At 45.4% G+C, this 23,279-nt stretch overlaps 1 protein-coding gene across 1 annotated transcript in view; it reads right to left on the bottom strand.

Annotated features, from left to right (window-relative positions):
- dnaaf9 (dynein axonemal assembly factor 9) overlaps positions 1–23,279 on the bottom strand; it is a 120,103-nt gene that overhangs the window by 24,558 nt on the left and 72,266 nt on the right. Inside the window, exons 24-30 of the mRNA XM_064953088.1 lie at positions 20,687–20,804; positions 17,157–17,245; positions 12,837–12,971; positions 11,555–11,680; positions 9,169–9,342; positions 8,986–9,072; positions 3,496–3,602 (exon numbers count right to left, since the gene is read on the bottom strand). Coding sequence (XP_064809160.1) covers positions 3,496–3,602; positions 8,986–9,072; positions 9,169–9,342; positions 11,555–11,680; positions 12,837–12,971; positions 17,157–17,245; positions 20,687–20,804 — 836 coding nt within the window. The remainder of the gene's footprint in view (positions 1–3,495; positions 3,603–8,985; positions 9,073–9,168; positions 9,343–11,554; positions 11,681–12,836; positions 12,972–17,156; positions 17,246–20,686; positions 20,805–23,279) is intronic.

Consider the following 23,279-nt stretch of genomic DNA (forward strand, 5'->3'; position numbering starts at 1 on the left):
GGCTGTTAACCTGCTCCTGTCATCTCTACACCATCACTGTCTATATCAGGCTGTTAACCTGCTCCTGTCATCTCTACACCATCACTGTCTATATCAGGCTTTTAACCTGTCATCTCTACACCATCACTGTCTATATCAGGCTTTTAACCTGCTCCTGTCATCTCTACACCATCACTGTCTATATCAGGCTGTTAACCTGTCATCTCTACACCATCACTGTCTATATCAGGCTGTTAACCTGTCATCTCTACAACATCACTGTCTATATCAGGCTTTTAACCTGTCATCTCTACACCATCACTGTCTATATTAGGCTTTTAACCTGCTCCTGTCATCTCTACACCATCACTGTCTATATCAGGCTGTTAACCTGCTCCTGTCATCTCTACACCATCACTGTCTATATCAGGCTTTTAGCCTGTCATCTCTACACCATCACTGTCTATATCAGGCTTTTAGCCTGTCATCTCTACACCATCACTGTCTATATCAGGCTTTTAACCTGTCATCTCTACACCATCACTGTCTATATCAGGCTTTTAGCCTGTCATCTCTACACCATCACTGTCTATATCAGGCTGTTAACCTGTCATCTCTACACCATCACTGTCTATATCAGGCTGTTAACCTGCTCCTGTCATCTCTACGCCATCACTGTCTATATCAGGCTTTTAACCTGTCATCTCTACACCATCACTGTCTATATCAGGCTTTTAACCTGTCATCTCTACACCATCACTGTCTATATCAGGTTTTTAACCTGTCATCTCTACACCATCACTGTCTATATCAGGCTTTTAACCTGTCATCTCTACACCATCACTGTCTATATCAGGCTGTTAACCTGTCATCTCTACACCATCACATTTAACATTTAAGTCATTTAGCAGACGCTCTTATCCAGAGCGACTTACAAATTGGTGAATTCACCTTCTGACATCCAGTGGAACAGCCACTTTACAATAGTGCATCTAAATCATTAAGGGGGGGGGGGTGGTGAGAAGGATTGTTAACCTGTCATCTCTACACCATCACTGTCTATATCAGGCTTTTAACCTGTCATCTCTACACCATCACTGTCTATATCAGGCTTTTAACCTGCTCCTGTCATCTCTACACCATCACTGTCTATATCAGGCTGTTAACCTGTCATCTCTACACCATCACTGTCTATATCAGGCTTTTAACCTGTCATCTCTACACCATCACTGTCTATATCAGGCTTTTAACCTGCTCCTGTCATCTCTACACCATCACTGTCTATATCAGGCTGTTAACCTGCTCCTGTCATCTCTACACCATCACTGTCTATATCAGGCTATTAACCTGTCATCTCTACACCATCACTGTCTATATCAGGGTTTAGCCTGCTCCTGTCATCTCTACACCATCACTGTCTATATCAGGCTATTAACCTGTCATCTCTACACCATCACTGTCTATATCAGGCTGTTAACCTGCTCCTGTCATCTCTACACCATCACTGTCTATATCAGGCTGTTAACCTGTCATCTCTACACCATCACTGTCTATATCAGGCTTTTAACCTGTCATCTCTACACCATCACTGTCTATATCAGGCTATTAACCTGTCATCTCTACACCATCACTGTCTATATCAGGCTGTTAACCTGCTCCTGTCATCTCTACACCATCACTGTCTATATCAGGCTTTTAACCTGTCATCTCTACACCATCACTGTCTATATCAGGCTGTTAACCTGTCATCTCTACACCATCACTGTCTATATTAGGCTTTTAACCTGCTCCTGTCATCTCTACACCATCACTGTCTATATTAGGCTTTTAACCTGCTCCTGTCATCTCTACACCATCACTGTCTATATCAGGCTGTTAACCTGTCATCTCTACACCATCACTGTCTATATCAGGCTGTTAACCTGCTCCTGTCATCTCTACACCATCACTGTCCATATCAGGCTGTTAACCTGTCATCTCTACACCATCACTGTCTATATCAGGCTGTTAACCTGTCATCTCTACAACATCACTGTCTATATCAGGCTTTTAACCTGTCATCTCTACACCATCACTGTCTATATCAGGCTTTTAACCTGTCATCTCTACACCATCACTGTCTATATCAGGCTTTTAACCTGCTCCTGTCATCTCTACACCATCACTGTCTATATCAGGCTTTTAACCTGTCATCTCTACACCATCACTGTCTATATCAGGCTTTTAACCTGTCATCTCTACACCATCACTGTCTATATCAGGCTGTTAACCTGCTCCTGTCATCTCTACACCATCACTGTCTATGGTCTCAGTATTGTTATTGACTGGTACATCTAGTCTATGGTCTCAGTATTGTTATTGACTGGTACATCTAGTCTACGGTCTCAGTATTGGTATTGACTGGTACATCTAGTCTATGGTCTCAGTATTGTTATTGACTGGTACATCTAGTCTATGGTCTCAGTATTGTTATTGACTGGTACATCTAGTCTACGGTCTCAGTATTGTTATTGACTGGTACATCTAGTCTATGGTCTCAGTATTGTTATTGACTGGTACATCTAGTCTATGGTCTCAGTATTGTTATTGACTGGTACATCTAGTCTATGGTCTCAGTATTGTTATTGACTGGTACATCTAGTCTATGGTCTCAGTATTGTTATTGACTGGTACATCTAGTCTATGGTCTCAGTATTGTTATTGACTGGTACATCTAGTCTATGGTCTCAGTATTGTTATTGACTGGTACATCTAGTCTATGGTCTCAGTATTGTTATTGACTGGTACATCTAGTCTATGGTCTCAGTATTGTTATTGACTGGTACATCTAGTCTATGGTCTCAGTATTGTTATTGACTGGTACATCTAGTCTATGGTCTCAGTATTGGTATTGACTGATACATCTAGTCTATGGTCTCAGTATTGTTATTGACTGGTACATCTAGTCTACGGTCTCAGTATTGGTATTGACTGGTACATCTAGTCTATGGTCTCAGTATTGTTATTGACTGGTACATCTAGTCTATGGTCTCAGTATTGTCATTGACTGGTACATCTAGTCTATGGTCTCAGTATTGGTATTGACTGGTACATCTAGTCTATGGTCTCAGTATTGTTATTGACTGGTACATCTAGTCTATGGTCTCAGTATTGTTATTGACTGGTACATCTAGTCTATGGTCTCAGTATTGTTATTGACTGGTACATCTAGTCTATGGTCTCAGTATTGTTATTGACTTGTGCTACTATTTCCTTATTTTTCAACAAATTATTTTCTTTCTTAATTCTTACTTAATTATTTTCTTTCTTAATTTAATCTTTTTCTTTCTTAATATCTGCTGTATTTTTATTTGATATAATTAAATAATTCCAATGCTATTGTACTGGAAATGTTTTAGGAACATGTGCCTGTCATGACAACTCAGACTGCAGTCTCTTGGTGCTCTCCATATTAGAAGAGTAAGGTCTTCATGTGTTCCACTTGATTGACTGATGTAATTATTAGGGGGTTCTTACCTTTACAGTGTTTCAGAAACAGAGGTCTCTCCAGGGGAAGGTTGAACATCACATATTGGTGGCCCAAAGACAGGGACCCACAGCCACTGATGAACCGGCCTTTACACCTGAAATACACACAGACATCAAACCTTGTGACGGGCATTCATGCACGCTTGATAGAGGAGATAGCCTGTGTTTTCTAAGCTGCTGTTAGAAACAGTTATAATGAGGCATAGTGACCACTGAGGTGTCATAAGGTGTCTAAATGGAACAGGTCCAGTGGAAGAGCCCAGCCAGTCTGTGTACATGGCAACCGCCTGGCCAACAGCTTGTTAGTGGTCTGCTACAGTAGGAGGAACCAGGCTGGTAGTGGTCTGTTACAGTAGGAGGAACCAGGCTGGTAGTGGTCTGCTACAATAGGAGAAACCAGGCTGGTAGTGGTATGTTACAGTAGGAGGAACCAGGCTGGTAGTGGTCTGTTACAGTAGGAGGAACCAGGCTGGTAGTGGTATGTTACAGTAGGAGGAACCAGGCTGGTAGTGTCTGCTACAGTAGGAGGAACCAGGCTGGTAGTGGTCTGTTACAGAAGGAGGAACCAGGCTGGTAGTGGTCTGTTACAGTTGGAGGAACCAGGCTGGTAGTGGTCTGTTACAGTAGGAGGAACCAGGCTGGTAGTGGTATGTTACAGTAGGAGAAACCAGGCTGGTAGTGGTATGTTACAGTAGGAGGAACCAGGCTGGTAGTGGTCTGTTACAGTAGGAGGAACCAGGCTGGTAGTGGTATGTTACAGTAGGAGGAACCAGGCTGGTAGTGTCTGCTACAGTAGGAGGAACCAGGCTGGTAGTGGTCTGTTACAGAAGGAGGAACCAGGCTGGTAGTGTCTGCTACAGTAGGAGGAACCAGGCTGGTAGTGGTCTGTTACAGTAGGAGGAACCAGGCTGGTAGTGTCTGCTACAGTAGGAGGAACCAGGCTGGTAGTGTCTGTTACAGTAGGAGGAACCAGGCTGGTAGTGTCTGCTACAGTAGGAGGAACCAGGCTGGTAGTGGTATGTTACAGTAGGAGGAACCAGGCTGGTAGTGGTCTGCTACAGTAGGAGGAACCAGGCTGGTAGTGGTCTGTTACAGTAGGAGGAACCAGGCTGGTAGTGGTATGTTACAGTAGGAGGAACCAGGCTGGTAGTGGTCTGTTACAGTAGGAGGAACCAGGCTGGTAGTGGTCTGTTACAGTAGGAGGAACCAGGCTGGTAGCGGTCTGTTACAGTAGGAGGAACCAGGCTGGTAGCGGTCTGTTACAGTAGGAGGAACCAGGCTGGTAGTGGTATGTTACAGTAGGAGGAACTAGGCTGGTAGTGGTCTGCTACAGTAGGAGAAACCAGGCTGGTAGTGGTCTGTTACAGTAGGAGGAACCAGGCTGGTAGTGGTCTGTTACAGTAGGAAGAACCAGGCTGGTAGTGGTCTGCTACAGTAGGAGGAACCAGGCTGGTAGTGGTCTGCTACAGTAGGAGGAACCAGGCTGGTAGTGGTCTGCTACAGTAGGAGGAACCAGGCTGGTAGTGTCTGCTACAGTAGGAGGAACCAGGCTGGTAGTGTCTGCTACAATAGGAGGAACCAGGCTGGTAGTGGTCTGTTACAGTAGGAGGAACCAGGCTGGTAGTGGTCTGTTACAGTAGGAGGAACCAGGCTGGTAGTGGTCTGCTACAGTAGGAGGAACCAGGCTGGTAGTGGTCTGTTACAGTAGGAGGAACCAGGCTGGTAGTGGTCTGTTACAGTAGGAGGAACTAGGCTGATAGTGGTCTGCTACAGTAGGAGGAACCAGGCTGGTAGTGGTCTGTTACAGTAGGAGGAACCAGGCTGGTAGTGGTCTGTTACAGTAGGAGGAACTTGCTTTGTAAGAAAAGAAAACATGCAAAATCGGCAGTGTACCAAATACTTTATCTCCCCACTGTATCTCCCTCTAACTTTAAGCATCAGCTGTCAGAGCAGCTTACCGATCACTGTACCTGTACACAGCCCATCTGTAAATAGCACACCCAACTACCTCATCCCCATTTATTTATATTCTTTTGCACCCCAGTATCTCTACTTGCACATCATCATCTGCACATGTATCATTCCAGTGTTAATGCTAAATTGTAATTATTTCACCTCTTATGGCCTATTTATTGCCTTACCTCCCTAATCTTACTACATTTGCACACACTGTACATAGATTATTCTATTGTGTTATTGACTGTACGTTTGTTTACTCCATGTGTAACTCTGTTGTTGTTTTTGTCGCACTGCTTTGCTTTATCTTGGCCAGGGCGCAGTTGTAAATGAGAACTTGTTCTCAACTGGCCTAAATAAAGGTGAAATAAATCAAATAAATGATAAAGAAGGCCCGTCTCCCTGATAGCTCAGTTTGGCTGTGTGGCCAGCTCTAGGAAGAGTCTTGGTGGCTCCACAGTGTTCTTGGGGACCTTCACTGCTGCAGACATTTTTTGGTACCTTTCCTCAGATCTGTGCCATGAAACAATTCTGTCTCGGAGCTCTACGGAGAATAGTTTATGCTCTGACATGCACTGTCAACTGTGGGACCTTATATAGACAGGTGTGTGCCTTTCCATATCATGTCCAATGAAGTTGTAGACATCTCAAGGATGATCAATACCTCCCGAGTGGCGCAGCGGTCTAAGGGTTTGGCCCGGGATGTTCTTGTCCCATCGTACGCTAGCGACTCCTGTGGCGGGCAGGCGCATGCATGCTGACTTCGGTCGCCAGCTGTACAGTGCTTTTTTCCGCACACATTGGTGCGGCTGGCTTCCCAGGTTAAGCAAGCAGTGTGTCGAGAAGAAGTGCGACTTAGCAGGGTCGTGATTTGGAGGACGCATGGCTCTCGATCTTCGCCTCTCCCGAGTCCGTACGGGAGTTGCAGCGATGGGACAAGACTGTAACTAATAATTGGATACCATGAAATTGGGGAGAAAAAGGGGTAACCCCCTGGGGAGAAAAAGGGGTAACCCCCCCCCATAACAAACAAGGATGATCAAATCATGTCCAATCAATTGTATTTACAACAGGTCGACTCCAATCAAGTCATAGAAGCATCTCAAGGATGACCAATGGAAACAGGGCGCACCTGAGCTCAATTTCTAGTCTCATAGCAAATAAATGTTTTATTACATTTCGAAAAACCTGTTTTCGCTTTGTCATTATGGGGTATTGTGTGTAGATAGATGAGGAAAACATTTTAGAATAAGGCTGTAATGTAAATGTTTCAGGAAAAAGTCAAGGGGTCTGAATACTTTCCGAATGCACTGTATATATTGTATTATACAGGGCACATTTGGAAAACAGACCGAGATCGCAATATGTCTACAGTTCCTTGCAAAAGTATTCACCCCCCATTTTGTTGCATTACTACCCATAATTTAAATTTGGATTTTTATTTTTATTTAATGTAATGGACATACACAAAATAGTCCAAATTGGTGAAGTGAAATAAAAATAAATTACTTGTTTCAATAAATTCTAAAAAAACAACAAAAACAAACTGAAAAGTGGTGTGTCCATATGTATTCACCCCCTTTCCTATGAAGCCCCTAAATAAGATCTGGTGCAACCAATTACCTTCAGAAGTCACATAATTAGTTAAATAAAGTCCACCTGTGTGCAATCTAAGTGTCACATGATCTGTTACATGTTCTCAGTAAATATATCTATGTCTATAAATATATTCAAACACACACCTGTTCTGATAGGCCCCAGAGACCGCAACACCACTAAGCAAGGGGCATCACCAAGCAAGCGGCACCATGAAAACCAATGAGCTCTCCAAACAGGTCAGGGACAAAGTTGTGGAGAAGTACAGATCAGTGTTGGGTTATAAAAAAAATATTCCAAACTTTGAACATCCCACGGAGCACTCTGGGCTAGGGGGCAGTATTTTGAAGTTTGCATGACAAGCGTGCACAAAGTAAACTGCCTGTTACTCAGGCCCAGAAGCTAGGATATGCATATGCATGTAGTATTGGATAGAAAACACTAAAGTTTCTAAAACTGTTAAAATAAAGTCTGTGAGTATAACGGAACTGATATGGCAGGCGAAACCCCGAGGACAAACCATCCACAAAAAACTAAATTCAGCCTACCCCTGTTTCCAATGGCTGTCATGTTTATTATGAGGCGAAATCCTCCCAGATTGCAGTTCCTAGGGCTTCCACTAGATGTCAACAGTCTTTAGAAAGAGTTTCAGGCTTGTTTTTGGAAAAATTAGCTAGAATTTGTAGTTTTTCTAAGTGGCTCCCATTTAGGCTGTAGTGTTTTCATGCGCGTGGATGAGAGTGCGTTCTTTGTTGTTTATCTTCGGTAAAGACAATAACGATTCTCAGTCTTAAATTTGATCATTTATTTACGTATTCGGGTACCGGAGGTTTGATTATTAATGTTGTTTGACTTGTTTGGAGAAGTTTATTGGTAATGTTTGGGATTCATTTTGTATGCATTTTGGAGGAGGGAAACCGGTGGATTATTGACTGAAGCGCGCCAGTTAACTGATTTTTGGGGATATAACGAAGGACATTATCAAACAAAAGGACCATTTGTGATGTAGCTGGGACCTTTTGGAGTGCCAACAGAAGAAGACCTTCAAAGGTAAGGCATTTATTATATCGCTATTTCTGACTTTCGTGGTGCACCTGCCTGGTTGAAATATGTTTTTCATGCTTTTGTATGCGGGGCGCTGTCCTCAGATAATCGCATGGTGTGGTTTCGCCATAAAGCCTTTTTGAAATCTGACACAATGGCAGGATTAACAAGAAGTTAAGCTTTATTGTGATGTATGACACTTGTATTTTCATGAATGTTAAATATTTATATTTCTGTCATTTGAATTTCGCGCTCTGCAATTTCACCGGATGTTGGCCAGGTTAAGAAGTTAAATCCATTATTAAAAAATGGAAAGAATATGGCACCACAACAAACTTGCCAAGAGAGGGCCGCCCACCAAAACTGACAGAACATATAGCTGGGCTTTACAGAAGAGTGGCCAGAAAAAAAGCCATTGCTTAAAGAAAGAAATAAGCAAACGTGGGAGACTCCACAAACATATGGAAGAAGGTACTCTGGTCAGATGAGACTAAAATTGAGTTTTTTGACCAGCAAGGAAAACGCTATGTCTGGAGCAAACCCAACACCTCTAATCACCCCGAGAACACCATCCCCATGCTGTGGGAATGTTTTTCCATCGGCAGGGACAGGGAAACTGGTCAGACTTGAAGGATGATGGATGGCGCTAAATACACAGAAATTCTTCAGGGAAACTTGTTTCAGTCTTCCAGAGATTTGAGACTGGCACCCTAAGCATACTGCTAAAACAACACTTGAGTGGTTTAAGGGGAAACATTTAAATGTCTTGGAATGGCCTAGTCAAAGCCCAGACCTCAATCAAATTGAGAATCTGTGGTATGACTTAAAGATAGATAGAGATAGAGGTGGAGAGAGGGAGAGGAGAAGGAGAGATCATCTTACCAGCCAGGGTAGAGCAGATAGCGTGCTCTCATCATCTGCGCCTCAGAGAAGCTGCTCTCAGACAAAATCATCTTCACATCCTCATTCCTATAGAAGGGAATTATACATTGTTACGCAAGGTACCAAGAGAATTACTGAAAGATTAAGACAGAAATGAGTTTAGACTTCATTAGGCTAATCTACCTGGTAACGGCTCCTCTCTCTGCCAGGATGAAGACAGCGTTGGGATTGGCTGACCGGATCAGCTGCTGTACGGTTTGGAGGAGAGGGTTCTTCTGTTCTGCTGCCAGTCCAGTGAAGACGACCGTACTCACTATACCTTGGCTGCACTGCTCCACCAGCTTCGGGAAGACAAATCTATAAGGTAGAATCAGATATACACTCAGAACGGCTACCTCACTTACATTTACATTTACATTTAAGTCATTTAGCAGACGCTCTTATCCAGAGCGACTTACAAATTGGTGAATTCACCTTCTGACTTTACAATAGTGCATCTAAATCATTTAAGGGGGGGGGGGGTGAGAAGGATTACTTATCCTATCACTTTAATATTATCAGTTATGGCACAGAGTGGTTTAGCTCAGAGAGTGGGGGCCCGCAGTCCCTGTTAGTGGGCCACGTCGGTGGCACTGTATTATCCTCAAAGCGGGCAAAGAAGGTGTTTAGTTAGTCAGATTTTATTTTTGTAGTCCGTAATTGCCTGTAGACACTGCCACATAAGTCTCGTGTCTGAGCTGTTGAATTACAACTCCACTTTGTCCCTATAATGACATTTTGCTTGTTTGATTGCTTGCGGATCGGTTGTATTGGTTATAAGAAATGATAGCGGATTCATTTAGTTAAATAATAATTGGGTTGGAGTCTGCAAAACGGCAGCCATGCAGCACGGCGCTATCTTTTATAAATTTAAGGAATGAATCTGAGCCTCACGCTTATCACCTGTGGAAGGAGGGGCTTCCAGCGAGGAAGGTGGGGCTTCCACCTCACCGAGCCCAGGTCATAGGCCTATATGTTTTGATAAGGTTGGTATCACAACTAAAGTAGCCAAATAACTTGTTAAAATGAAGCACATGAATCTGCTTTACAACGGAATGTAGAGCCTCACTACATACATAAACAGCGTGTGAGTTAAGTTTGGGGAAGATCATGTTCACCATAGAAATGCACCTTTATAATAAAAGCATTACATGCATAACCACATTTGTGGTTACTTTTGATAATGGTGTTTTCCGCTAATGGAACATTTGCGCTTATAGCCTTCTACCATGTGCAAATTACTGTGGTTATAATGTGAAGAAATAGCCGAATACGTTATCCACATTTAAAGCAAAACATTCTGATCTGTTGTGGAATTTTTCATTTATTTTTTTATTCTAGTGGTTGTATTAATTTGGGATCTATCGTATCCCACAACTGTCCCAGACTATGTCTGGAATATTTATTTCTCGCACAGAATAGGTCAACTTTTGTACTATGGGGGATAGTAGATTGACATAGGCTAGTGCTTTTGCTGTTCGTTAGGCCTACTCATCATGTTGGCTGACGAAAAGTAAATGTGGACAGTTCTTCCGATATCTTCAATATGCACCTCCAAATTGGATGAGGATGGGCACAGTTGCGTCCCCGATGTGTCCGTCTTCACTTGCAGTCTGTGAGAAAGACCCGATGACATGATGGAGAGCCGTGTAAGTTAGAGGTGCTTCGGAGTGCTCAGGGAGAAGGGCAGAATGCAGCACTCAGGGAGAAGGGCACAGCAGCCACTGGCCGCAAAAGTAATGTATTTTTTAGGGTGCATTACGGTCACAAAGGGGATGCCACCGTGAAATTTGAGGTATAATCAAGTGCTTGTCAAACTGTGACTGATGTAGTATGTACAGCGTGGCAAAAAAACAAAGCAGAGCTCATGCATTTCAAGCAAGTTTTTTCAAATCATCATTAGAGTCCCATCATGCAGCCTTACAATGTATTAAACATCAAAACATACAGGCCAACGTTTGTAGAACAACTAAAGTTACATTAATGACTCTAAATTAAGCATCTAGGAGGACCTGTTTCTTTGTTGACCAAACAACACAGAATAGCCGCCTATTATCGTTTGGATAAAATATCCTTTCTATTTTATTAAGCTTTGTTCAATGTTATTATTTAAACTATAAACCATAAATAACGCCACGACATTCTAAGCAAATCTTGTCTGCTAAATGAACTAGTATAGCCCACAGCCATTTGGCATAGCCAGATCAGGACCTAACATAAGGACAACTCAGAGTAAACTATTCTGTTCTTCTGAAATAAACTACTTTTCCTTTATATCATGTTTCTTTAGACCTGTAAAAAATAAATAATGGATTTATTGTGAAGGTGTAGGATATATTAAATAGATGTTTTTTTATTTTAAAAAAAATGTAGATGTTTCAAAGGTCTGCATCAGTGGCTTTTAGGCTCAATTATTTTATGTTAATTAACGGTCAATTACCGTGAGAACGGCAGTTATTTGCTTGACAATCACTGTCTTGATCAAATTTCCACCACAGCCTCATGTGTGACCAGTGGAAGGTGTCCTGACCTGTGTTCCATGTACGAGCTGAGAGGGTCCACACAGGCTGTGACCGCCCCGATGGTGAAACAGGCCTGGACCACAGCATCTGGATGGGACAGGACCGCCTGGACCACGTCTAATACATCTGTACATCTAGAGATAGAGATAGTCAGGGTTAAGCCATCTAGAGATAGAGAGAATCTACAGACACAGGAAAGAGATTTAACCAGTGGATTATAAACAGAAAGATCATCAGTGACACCAGCAGCTAATGGAGGGTATATCTGTCTGGTTGACTTCTGTACACTACATGCTACTATAACAGAGCTAATGGAGGGTATATCTGTCTGGTTGACTTCTGTACACTACATGCTACTATAACAGAGCTAATGGAGGGTATATCTGTCTGGTTGACTTCTGTACACTACATGCTACTATAACAGAGCTAATGGAGGGTATATCTGTCTGGTTGACTTCTGTACACTACATGCTACTATAACAGAGCTAATGGAGGGTATATCTGTCTGGTTGACTTCTGTACACTACATGCTACTATAACAGAGCTAATGGAGGGTATATCTGTCTGGTTGACTTCTGTACACTACATGCTACTATAACAGAGCTAATGGAGGGTATATCTGTCTGGTTGACTTCTGTACACTACATGCTACTATAACAGAGCTAATGGAGGGTATATCTGTCTGGTTGACTTCTGTACACTACATGCTACTATAACAGAGCTAATGGAGGGTATAGCTGTCTGGTTGACTTCTGTACACTACATGCTACTATAACAGAGCTAATGGAGGGTATATCTGTCTGGTTGACTTCTGTACACTACATGCTACTATAACAGAGCTAATGGAGGGTATATCTGTCTGGTTGACTTCTGTACACTACATGCTACTATAACAGAGCTAATGGAGGGTATATCTGTCTGGTTGACTTCTGTACACTACATGCTACTATAACAGAGCTAATGGAGGGTATATCTGTCTGGTTGACTTCTGTACACTACATGCTACTATAACAGAGCTAATGGAGGGTATATCTGTCTGGTTGACTTCTGTACACTACATGCTACTATAACAGAGCTAATGGAGGGTATATCTGTCTGGTTGACTTCTGTACACTACATGCTACTATAACAGAGCTAATGGAGGGTATATCTGTCTGGTTGACTTCTGTACACTACATGCTACTATAACAGAGCTAATGGAGGGTATATCTGTCTGGTTGACTTCTGTACACTACATGCTACTATAACAGATGATCTTAGAGACTGGTACACAGCTTAATGTGTACATACCCAGGAGTGAGCAGCAGTAGTCGGGGCTTCCCTCCAGGTGCTCTCTGTGTCTCCAGGAAGCAGGACAGGTAGCGCTGGAAGTGGGAGGTGGAGAAACAATCACTGCAGTCTGGACCTGGACGGTAGACAACCCACCTACACATCAACACACACAGGGGAAACACTACAGTTAGACACAATCACTGCAGTCTGGACCTGGACGGTAGACAACCCAACTGGTAGAATATACACACACAGTGGGGAACACCACAGTTAGGAACACCACAGTTGGGAACACCACAGTGGGGAACACCACAGTTGGGAACACCACAGTTGGGAACACCACAGTGGGGAACACCACAGTTAGGAACACCACAGTGGGGAACACCACAGTTGGGAACACCACAGTGGGGAACACCACAGTGGGGAACACCACAGTTAGGAACACCACAGTTAGGAACACCACAGTTAGGAACACCACAGTTAGGAACACCACAGTTGGGAACACCACAGTCAGGAACACCACAGTTAGGAACACCACAGTGGGGAACAACACAGTGGGGAACACCACAGTGGGGAACACCACAGTTACGAACACCACAGTGGGGAACACCACAGTTGGGAACACCACAGTGGGGAACAACACAGTGGGGAACAACACAGTGGGGAACAACACAGTGGGGAACACCACAGTGGGGAACACCACAGTTAGGAACACCACAGTGGGGAACACCACAGTGAGGAACACCACAGTGGGGAACACCACAGTGGGGAACACCACAGTTGGGAACACCACAGTGGGGAACACCACAGTTAGGAACACCACAGTTAGGAACACCACAGTTAGGAACACCACAGTTGGGAACACCACAGTGGGGAACACCACAGTTGGGAACACCACAGTTGGGAACACCACAGTTGGGAACACCACAGTGGGGAACACCACAGTGGGGAACACCACAGTTGGGAACACCACAGTGGGGAACACCACAGTTAGGACCACCACAGTTAGGACCACCACAGTTGGGAACACCACAGTGGGGAACACCACAGTGGGGAACACCACAGTTAGGAACACCACAGTGGGGAACACCACAGTTAGGAACACCACAGTTAGGAACACCACAGTGGGGAACACCACAGTTGGGAACACCACAGTGGGGAACACCACAGTTAGGAACACCACAGTGGGGAACACCACAGTGGGGAACACCACAGTGGGGAACACCACAGTTAGGAACACCACAGTTAGGAACACCACAGTGGGGAACACCACAGTGGGGAACACCACAGTTGGGAACACCACAGTTAGGAACACCACAGTTAGGAACACCACAGTTGGGAACACCACAGTTGGGAACACCACAGTGGGGAACACCACAGTTTGGAACACCACAGTTAGGACCACCACAGTTAGGACCACCACAGTTGGGAACACCACAGTGGGGAACACCACAGTTGGGAACACCACAGTTAGGAACACCACAGTGGGGAACACCACAGTTAGGAACACCATAGTGGGGAACACCACAGTTAGAAACACCACATTTGGGAACACCACAGTTAGGAACACCATAGTGGGGAACACCACAGTTAGGAACACCACATTTGGGAACACCACAGTTAGGAACAACACAGTTAGGAACACCACAGTTGGGAACACCACAGTTGGGAACACCACAGTGGGGAACACCACAGTTAGGAACACCACAGTGGGGAACACCACAGTTAGGAACACCACAGTTGGGAACACCACAGTGGGGAACACCACAGTTGGGAACACCACAGTGGGGAACACCACAGTTAGGACCACCACAGTGGGGAACACCACAGTGGGGAACACCACAGTTGGGAACACCACAGTTGGGAACACCACAGTTAGGAACACCACAGTGGGGAACACCACAGTTAGGAACACCATAGTGGGGAACACCACAGTTAGAAACACCACATTTGGGAACACCACAGTTAGGAACACCATAGTGGGGAACACCACAGTTAGGAACACCACATTTGGGAACACCACAGTTAGGAACAACACAGTTAGGAACACCACAGTTCGGAACACCACAGTTGGGAACACCACAGTGGGGAACACCACAGTTAGGAACACCACAGTGGGGAACACCACAGTGGGGAACACCACAGTGGGGAACACCACAGTGGGGAACACCACAGTGGGGAACACCACAGTGGGGAACACCACAGTGAGGAACACCACAGTGGGGAACACCACAGTTGGGAACACCACAGTTGGGAACACCACAGTTGGGAACACCACAGTTAGGAACACCACAGTGGGGAACACCACAGTTAGGAACAACACAGTTAGGAACACCAGTTGAGAACACCACAGTGGGGAACACCACAGTTGGGAACACAACAGTGGGGAACCCCACAGTTAGGAACACCACAGTTAGGAACACCACAGTGGGGAACACCACAGTTGGGAACACCACAGTGGGGAACACCACAGTTAGGAACACCACAGTGGGGAACACCACAGTTAGGAACACCACAGTGGGAAACACCACAGTTAAGAACACCACCGTTAGGAACACCACAGCGGGGAACACCACAGTGGGGAACACCACAGTTGGGAACACCACAGTGGGGAACACCACAGTTAGGAACACCACAGTTGGGACCACCACAGTTGGGAACATCACAGTGGGGAACACCACAGTTGGGAACACCACAGTGGGGAACACCACAGTTAGGACCACCACAGTTAGGACCACCACAGTGGGGAACACCACAGTGGGGAACACCACAGTTAGGAACACCACATTTGGGAACACCACAGTTAGGAACAACACAGTTAGGAACAACACAGTTGGGAACACCACAGCGGGGAACACCACAGTTAGGAACACCACATTTGGGAACACCACAGTGGGGAACACCACAGTTAGGAACACCACAGTGGGGAACACCACAGTTGGGAACACCACAGCGGGGAACACCACAGTGGGGAACACCACAGCGGGGAACACCACAGTTAGGAACACCACAGTTGGGAACACCACAGTGGGGAACACCACAGTTAGGAACACCACAGTGGGGAACACCACAGTGGGGAACACCACAGTTAGGAACACCACAGTGGGGAACACCACAGTGGGGAACACCACAGTGGGGAACACCACAGTGGGGAACACCACAGTTAGGAACACCACAGTTGGGAACACCACAGTGGGGAACACCACAGTGGGGAACACCACAGTGGGGAACACCACAGTGGGGAACACCACAGTTAGGAACACCACAGTGGGGAACACCACAGTGGGGAACACCACAGTTAGGAACACCACAGTTAGGAACACCACAGTGGGGAACACCACAGTTAGGAACACCACAGTGGGGAACACCACAGTTAGGAACACCACAGTTAGGAACACCACAGTTAGGAACACCACAGTGGGGAACACCACAGTGGGGAACACCACAGCGGGGAACACCACAGTGGGGAACACCACAGTTAGGAACACCACAGTTAGGAACACCACAGTGGGGAACACCACAGTTACGAACACCACAGTGGGGAACACCACAGTCAGGAACACCACAGTGGGGAACACCACAGCGGGGAACACCACAGTGGGGAACACCACAGTTAGGAACACCACAGTTAGGAACACCACAGTGGGGAACACCACAGTTAGGAACACCACAGTGGGGAACACCACAGTTGGGAACACCACAGTGGGGAACACCACAGTGGGGAACACCACAGTGGGGAACACCACAGTTAGGAACACCACAGTTAGGAACACCACAGTGGGGAACACCACAGTTGGGAACACCACAGCGGGGAACACCACAGTGGGGAACACCACAGTTAGGAACACCACAGTTAGGAACACCACAGTGGGGAACACCACAGTTGGGAACACCACAGTTGGGAACACCACAGTTGGGAACACCACAGCGGGGAACACCACAGTGGGGAACACCACAGCGGGGAACACCACAGCAGGGAACACCACAGCAGGGAACACCACAGTTAGGAACACCACAGTTAGGAACACCACAGTGGGGAACACCACAGTTGGGAACACCACAGCGGGGAACACCACAGTTAGGAACACCACAGTTAGGAACACCACAGTTAGGAACACCACAGTGGGGAACACCACAGTTGGGAACACCACAGTTGGGAACACCACAGTTGGGAACACCACAGCAGGGAACACCACAGTGGGGAACACCACAGCGGGGAACACCACAGCAGGGAACACCACAGCAGGGAACACCACAGCGGGGAACACCACAGCGGGGAACAACACAGTCAGACACATACTGTACTGTGGGTCAGAGTTATAGTTCTTATTGCCTCACCTTCCTCCTTCTCTATTCAGCTGGACCAGGAAGTTAACCAGTCTGTTCTTGTGGCTGCCCGGTAGTCCAGAGATGATGGTTATAACCACCTGTTATCATACAAACACACAGGTACATCAGACTCCTGGACAATCAACAACATGTGGTAAGTAGTGGGAGCTGGGAAGACAGAATAGTAATCTGTATTAGTTACCTTATCAACTGTCCTGTGAGAGGGTTGGTTACCTTGTCAACTGTCCTGTGAGAGGGTTGGTTACCTTGTCAACTGTCCTGTGAGACGGTTAGTTACCTTATCAACTGTCCTGTGAGAGGGTTGGTTACCTTGTCAACTGTCCTGTGAGAGGGTTGGTTACCTTGTCAACTGTCCTGTGAGACGGTTGGTTACCTTATCAACTGTCCTGTGAGAGTGTTAGTTACCTTATCAACTGTCCTGTGAGCGGGTTGGTTACCTTGTCAGTCAGTCCTGTGAGAGGGTTGGTTACCTTATCAACTGTCCTGTGAGAGGGTTAGTTACCTTAACAACTGTCCTGTGAGAGGGTTGGTTACCTTGTCAGTCAGTCCTGTGAGAGGGTTTGTTACCTTATCAACTGTCCTGTGAGAGGGTTGGTTACCTTGTCAACTGTCCTGTGAGAGGGTTGGTTACCTTATCAACTGTCCTGTGAGAGGGTTAGTTACCTTGTCAACTGTCCTGTGGGAGGGTTAGTTACCTTGTCAACTGTCCTGTGAGAGGGTTGGTTACCTTATCAACTGTCCTGTGAGAGGGTTAGTTACCTTGTCGGTCTGTCCTGTGAGAGGGTTGGTTACCTTGTCAACTGTCCTGTGGGAGGGTTAGTTACCTTATCAACTGTCCTGTGAGCGGGTTGGTTACCTTGTCAGTCAGTCCTGTGAGAGGGTTGATTACCTTATCAACTGTCCTGTGAGAGGGTTAGTTACCTTAACAACTGTCCTGTGAGAGGGTTGGTTACCTTATCAACTGTCCTGTGAGAGGGTTAGTTACCTTGTCGGTCTGTCCTGTGAGAGGGTTGGTTACCTTGTCAACTGTCCTGTGAGAGGGTTAGTTACCTTGTCAACTGTCCTGTGGGAGGGTTAGTTACCTTGTCAACTGTCCTGTGGGAGGGTTAGTTACCTTGTCAACTGTCCTGTGGGAGGGTTAGTTACCTTGTCAGTCAGTCCTGTGAGAGGGTTGATTACCTTATCAACTGTCCTGTGAGAGGGTTAGTTACCTTAACAACTGTCCTGTGAGAGGGTTGGTTACCTTGTCAGTCAGTCCTGTGAGAGGGTTGATTACCTTATCAACTGTCCTGTGAGAGGGTTAGTTACCTTAACAACTGTCCTGTGAGAGGGTTGGTTACCTTGTCAGTCTGTCCTGTGAGAGGGTTGGTTACCTTGTCAACTGTCCTGTGAGAGGGTTAGTTACCTTGTCAACTGTCCTGTGGGAGGGTTAGTTACCTTATCAACTGTCCTGTGAGAGGGTTAGTTACCTTGTCAGTCTGTCCTGTGAGAGGGTTGGTTACCTTGTCAGTCTGTCCTGTGAGAGGGTTGGTTACCTTGTCAACTGTCCTGTGAGAGAGTTGGTTACCTTGTCAGTCTGTCCTGTGAGAGGGTTGGTTACCTTGTCAGTCTGTCCTGTGAGAGGGTTGGTTACCTTGTCAGTCTGTCCTGTGAGAGGGTTGGTTACCTTGTCAGTCTGTCCTGTGAGAGGGTTGGTTACCTTGTCAGTCTGTCCTGTGAGAGGGTTAGTTACCTTGTCAACTGTCCTGTGAGAGGGTTTGTTACCTTATCAACTGTCCTGTGAGAGGGTTAGTTACCTTGTCAGTCTGTCCTGTGAGAGGGTTGGTTACCTTGTCAACTGTCCTGTGAGAGGGTTGGTTACCTTATCAACTGTCCTGTGAGAGGGTTAGTTACCTTATCAACTGTCCTGTGAGAGGGTTGGTTACCTTGTCAACTGTCCTGTGGGAGGGTTAGTTACCTTGTCAGTCAGTCCTGTGAGAGGGTTAGTTACCTTGTCAGTCTGTCCTGTGAGAGGGTTGGTTACCTTGTCAACTGTCCTGTGAGAGGGTTAGTTACCTTAACAACTGTCCTGTGAAAGTGTTGGTTACCTTGTCAGTCTGTCCTGTGAGAGGGTTGGTTACCTTGTCAACTGTCCTGTGAGAGGGTTGGTTACTTTGTCAGTCTGTCCTGTGAGAGAGTTGGTTACCTTGTCAGTTTGTCCTGTAAGAGGGTTGGTTACCTTGTCAACTGTCCTGTGAGAGTGTTGGTTACCTTGTCAACTGTCCTGTGAGAGGGTTGGTTACCTTGTCAGTCAGTCCTGTGAGAGGGTTGGTTACCTTGTCAACTGTCCTGTGAGAGGGTTGGTTACCTTGTCAGTCTGTCCTGTGAGAGGGTTGGTTACCTTATCAACTGTCCTGTGAGAGGGTTGGTTACCTTGTCAACTGTCCTGTGGGAGGGTTAGTTACCTTGTCAGTCAGTCCCGTGAGAGGGTTAGTTACCTGTCAGTCTGTCCTGTGAGAGGGTTTGTTACCTTATCAACTGTCCTGTGAGAGGGTTAGTTACCTTATCAACTGTCCTGTGAGAGGGTTGGTTACCTTGTCAACTGTCCTGTGAGAGGGTTGGTTACCTTGTCAACTGTCCTGTGAGAGGGTTAGTTACCTTATCAACTGTCCTGTGAGAGGGTTGGTTACCTTGTCAACTGTCCTGTGGGAGGGTTAGTTACCTTGTCAGTCAGTCCTGTGAGAGGGTTAGTTACCTTGTCAGTCTGTCCTGTGAGAGGGTTAGTTACCTTGTCAGTCTGTCCTGTGAGAGGGTTGGTTACCTTGTCAACTGTCCTGTGAGAGGGTTGGTTACCTTGTCAACTGTCCTGTGAGAGGGTTGGTTACCTTGACAACTGTCCTGTGAGAGAGTTGGTTACCTTGTCAGTCTGTCCTGTGAGAGGGTTGGTTACCTTGTCAGTCTGTCCTGTGAGAGGGTTGGTTACCTTGTCAGTCAGTCCTGTGAGAGGGTTGGTTACCTTATCAACTGTCCTGTGAGAGGGTTGGTTACCTTGTCAGTCTGTCCTGTGAGAGGGTTGGTTACCTTGTCAGTCAGTCCTGTGAGAGGGTTGGTTACCTTGTCAGTCAGTCCTGTGAGAGGGTTGGTTACCTTATCAACTGTCCTGTGAGAGGGTTGGTTACCTTATCAACTGTCCTGTGAGAGGGTTAGTTACCTTGTCAGTCAGTCCTGTGAGAGGGTTGGTTACCTTGTCAGTCAGTCCTGTGAGAGGGTTGGTTACCTTATCAACTGTCCTGTGAGAGGGTTGGTTACCTTGTCAGTCTGTCCTGTGAGAGGGTTGGTTACCTTATCAACTGTCCTGTGAGAGGGTTGGTTACCTTGTCAGTCTGTCCTGTGAGAGGGTTGGTTACCTTGTCAGTCTGTCCTGTGAGAGGGTTGGTTACCTTGTCAACTGTCCTGTGAGAGGGTTGGTTACCTTGTCAGTCTGTCCTGTGAGAGGGTTGGTTACTTTGTCAGTCCTATCCTGTGAGAGGGTTGGTTACCTTGTCAGTGCGTCCTGCCAGAGGGTTCCTGGTGTCTGGCGTGGAGAACAGTGCCCCCAGGTGGTCATCCTGGATGGGCTCCTGACCCACACTGCTCAGAGCAAAGTGCTGCAGGAACCTGTTGGAACACAGCAGCATTAGGAAGCATGTTATGGTGGTTCAATGGGAGAACACTTGGGCTATTGGCAGGCAGGGTGGGACATCTACACATATATACTACTGGTCAAAAGACTGAGGTCACTTAGAAATGTCCTTGTTTTTTAAAAGAAAATCTAGTTTTTTTGTCCATTGAAATAACATCAAATTGATCAGAAATACAGTGTAGACATCGCTAATGTGGTAAATTACTATTGTAGCTGGAAACGGCTGATTTTTTATGGCATATCTACATAGGCGTACAGAGGCCCATTAACAGCAACCATCACTCCTGTGTTCCAATGGCACATTGTGTTAACTAATTCAAGTTCATCATTTTAAAAGGCTAATTGATCATTAGAAAACCCTGTTGCAATTATGTTAGCACAGCTAAAAACCGTTGTCCAGATTAAAGAAGCAATAAAACTGTCCTTCTTTAGACTAGTTGAGTATCTGGAGCATCAGCATTTGTGGGTTCGAATACAGGCTCAAAATGGCCAGAAACAAAGAACTTTCTTCTGAAACTCGTCAGTCTATTCTTGTTCTGAAAAATGAAGGCTATTCCATGAGAAATTGCCAAGAAACTGAAGACCTCGTACAACGTTGTGTGCTACTCCCTTCACAGAACAGCGCAAACTGGCTCTAACCATAATAGAAAGAGTGGGAGGCCCGGTGCACAACTGAGCAAGAGGACAAGTACATTAGAGCCTCACAAGTCCTCAACTGGCAGCTTCATTAAATAGTACCCACAAAACACCAGTCTCAATGTCAACAGTGAAGAGACGACTCCGGGATGCTGGCCTTCTAGGCAGAGTTCCTCTGTCCAGTGTCTGTGTTCTTTTGCCCATCTTAATCTTTTATTTTTATTGGCCAGTCTGAGATATGGCTTTCTCTTTGCAACTCTGCCTAGAAGGCCAGCATCCCGGAGTCAGTTGCCTCTTTACTGTTGACGTTGAGACTGATAAACTGAGAATGCTAAACTTGGATTAGCTAACACAATGTGCCATTGGAATACAGGAGTGATGGTTGCTGATAATGGGCATCTGTACGCATATGTAGATATTCCATAAAAAATCTGCCATTTCCAAGTACAATAGCAATTTACAACATTAACAATTTCTACACTGTATTTCTGATCAATTTGAAGTCATTTTAATGAACAAAAACGTGCTCTTCTTTAAACAACATTTCTAAGTGATCTCAAACTTTTGAGTGGTAGTGTGTGTATATATATTAGAGGTCGACCGATTAATCGGAATAGCCGATTAATTAGGGCCGATTTCAAGTTTTCATAAATCGGTAATCTGCATTTTTGGACGCCGATTATGGCGGATTACATTGCACTCCATGAGGAGACTGCGTGGCAGGCTGACCACCTGTTATGTGAGTGCAGCAAGGAGCCAAGGTAAGTTGCTAGCAAGCATTAAACTTATCTTAACATAATCACTTGTTAACTACACATGGTTGATGATATTACTAGTTTAACTAGCTTGTCCTGCTTTGAATATAATCAGTGTCTGTTAATTTATCATCAAATCACAGCCTACTTCGCCAAACGGGTGATGATTTAACAAGCACATTCGTGAAAAAAGAACTGTGGTTGTAGCAATGTGTACCTAACCATAAACATCAATGCCTTTCTTAAGATCAATACACAAGCACATTTTTTTAAACCTGCATATTTAGTTAATATTGCCTGCTAACAAGAATTTCTTTTAACTAGGGTAATTGTGTCACTTCTCTTGCGTTCTGTGCAAGCAGAGTCAGGGTATACGCAGCAGTTTGGGCCGCCTGGCTCGTTGCGAACTGCGTGAAGGCCATTTCTTCCTAACAAAGACAAAAATTAATTTGCCAGAATTGTACATAATTATGACATAACATCGAAGGTTGTGCAATGTAACAGCAATATTTAGACTTAGGGTTGCCGCCCGTTAGATAAAATACGTAACGGTTCCATATTTCACTTCCAGCATGAGTGAAGGATGCTTTGTTGCGAAATAGGAAGCCAATTCTAGATTTAACTTTGGATTGGAGGTTTGACGTGAGTCTGGAAGGAGAGTTTACAGTCTAACCAGACACCTAGGTATTTGTTGTTGTTCACATATTCTAAGTCAGAACCATCCAGAGTTGTGATGTTGGATGAGCGGGCAGGTGTAGGCAGCGATCGGTTGAAGAGCATACATTTAATTTTACTTGTATTTAAGAGCAATTGGAGGCCACGGAAGGAGAGTTGTATGGCATTGAAGCTCGTCTAGAGGGTTGTTATCACAGTGTCCAAAGAAGGGCCAGAAGTATACAGAATGGTGTCGTCTGCGTAGAGGTCAATCAGAGACTCACCAGCAGCAAGAGCGACATCATTGATGTATAGAGAGAAGAGAGTCGGTCCAAGAATTTAACCCTGTGGCACACCCATAGAAACTGCCAGAGGCCAGGACAACATGCCCTCCGATTTGACACA

Source organism: Oncorhynchus masou, chromosome 32, assembly GCF_036934945.1.
Source record: "Oncorhynchus masou masou isolate Uvic2021 chromosome 32, UVic_Omas_1.1, whole genome shotgun sequence".
In the NCBI taxonomy this organism is placed as follows: Eukaryota; Metazoa; Chordata; class Actinopteri; order Salmoniformes; family Salmonidae; genus Oncorhynchus; species Oncorhynchus masou.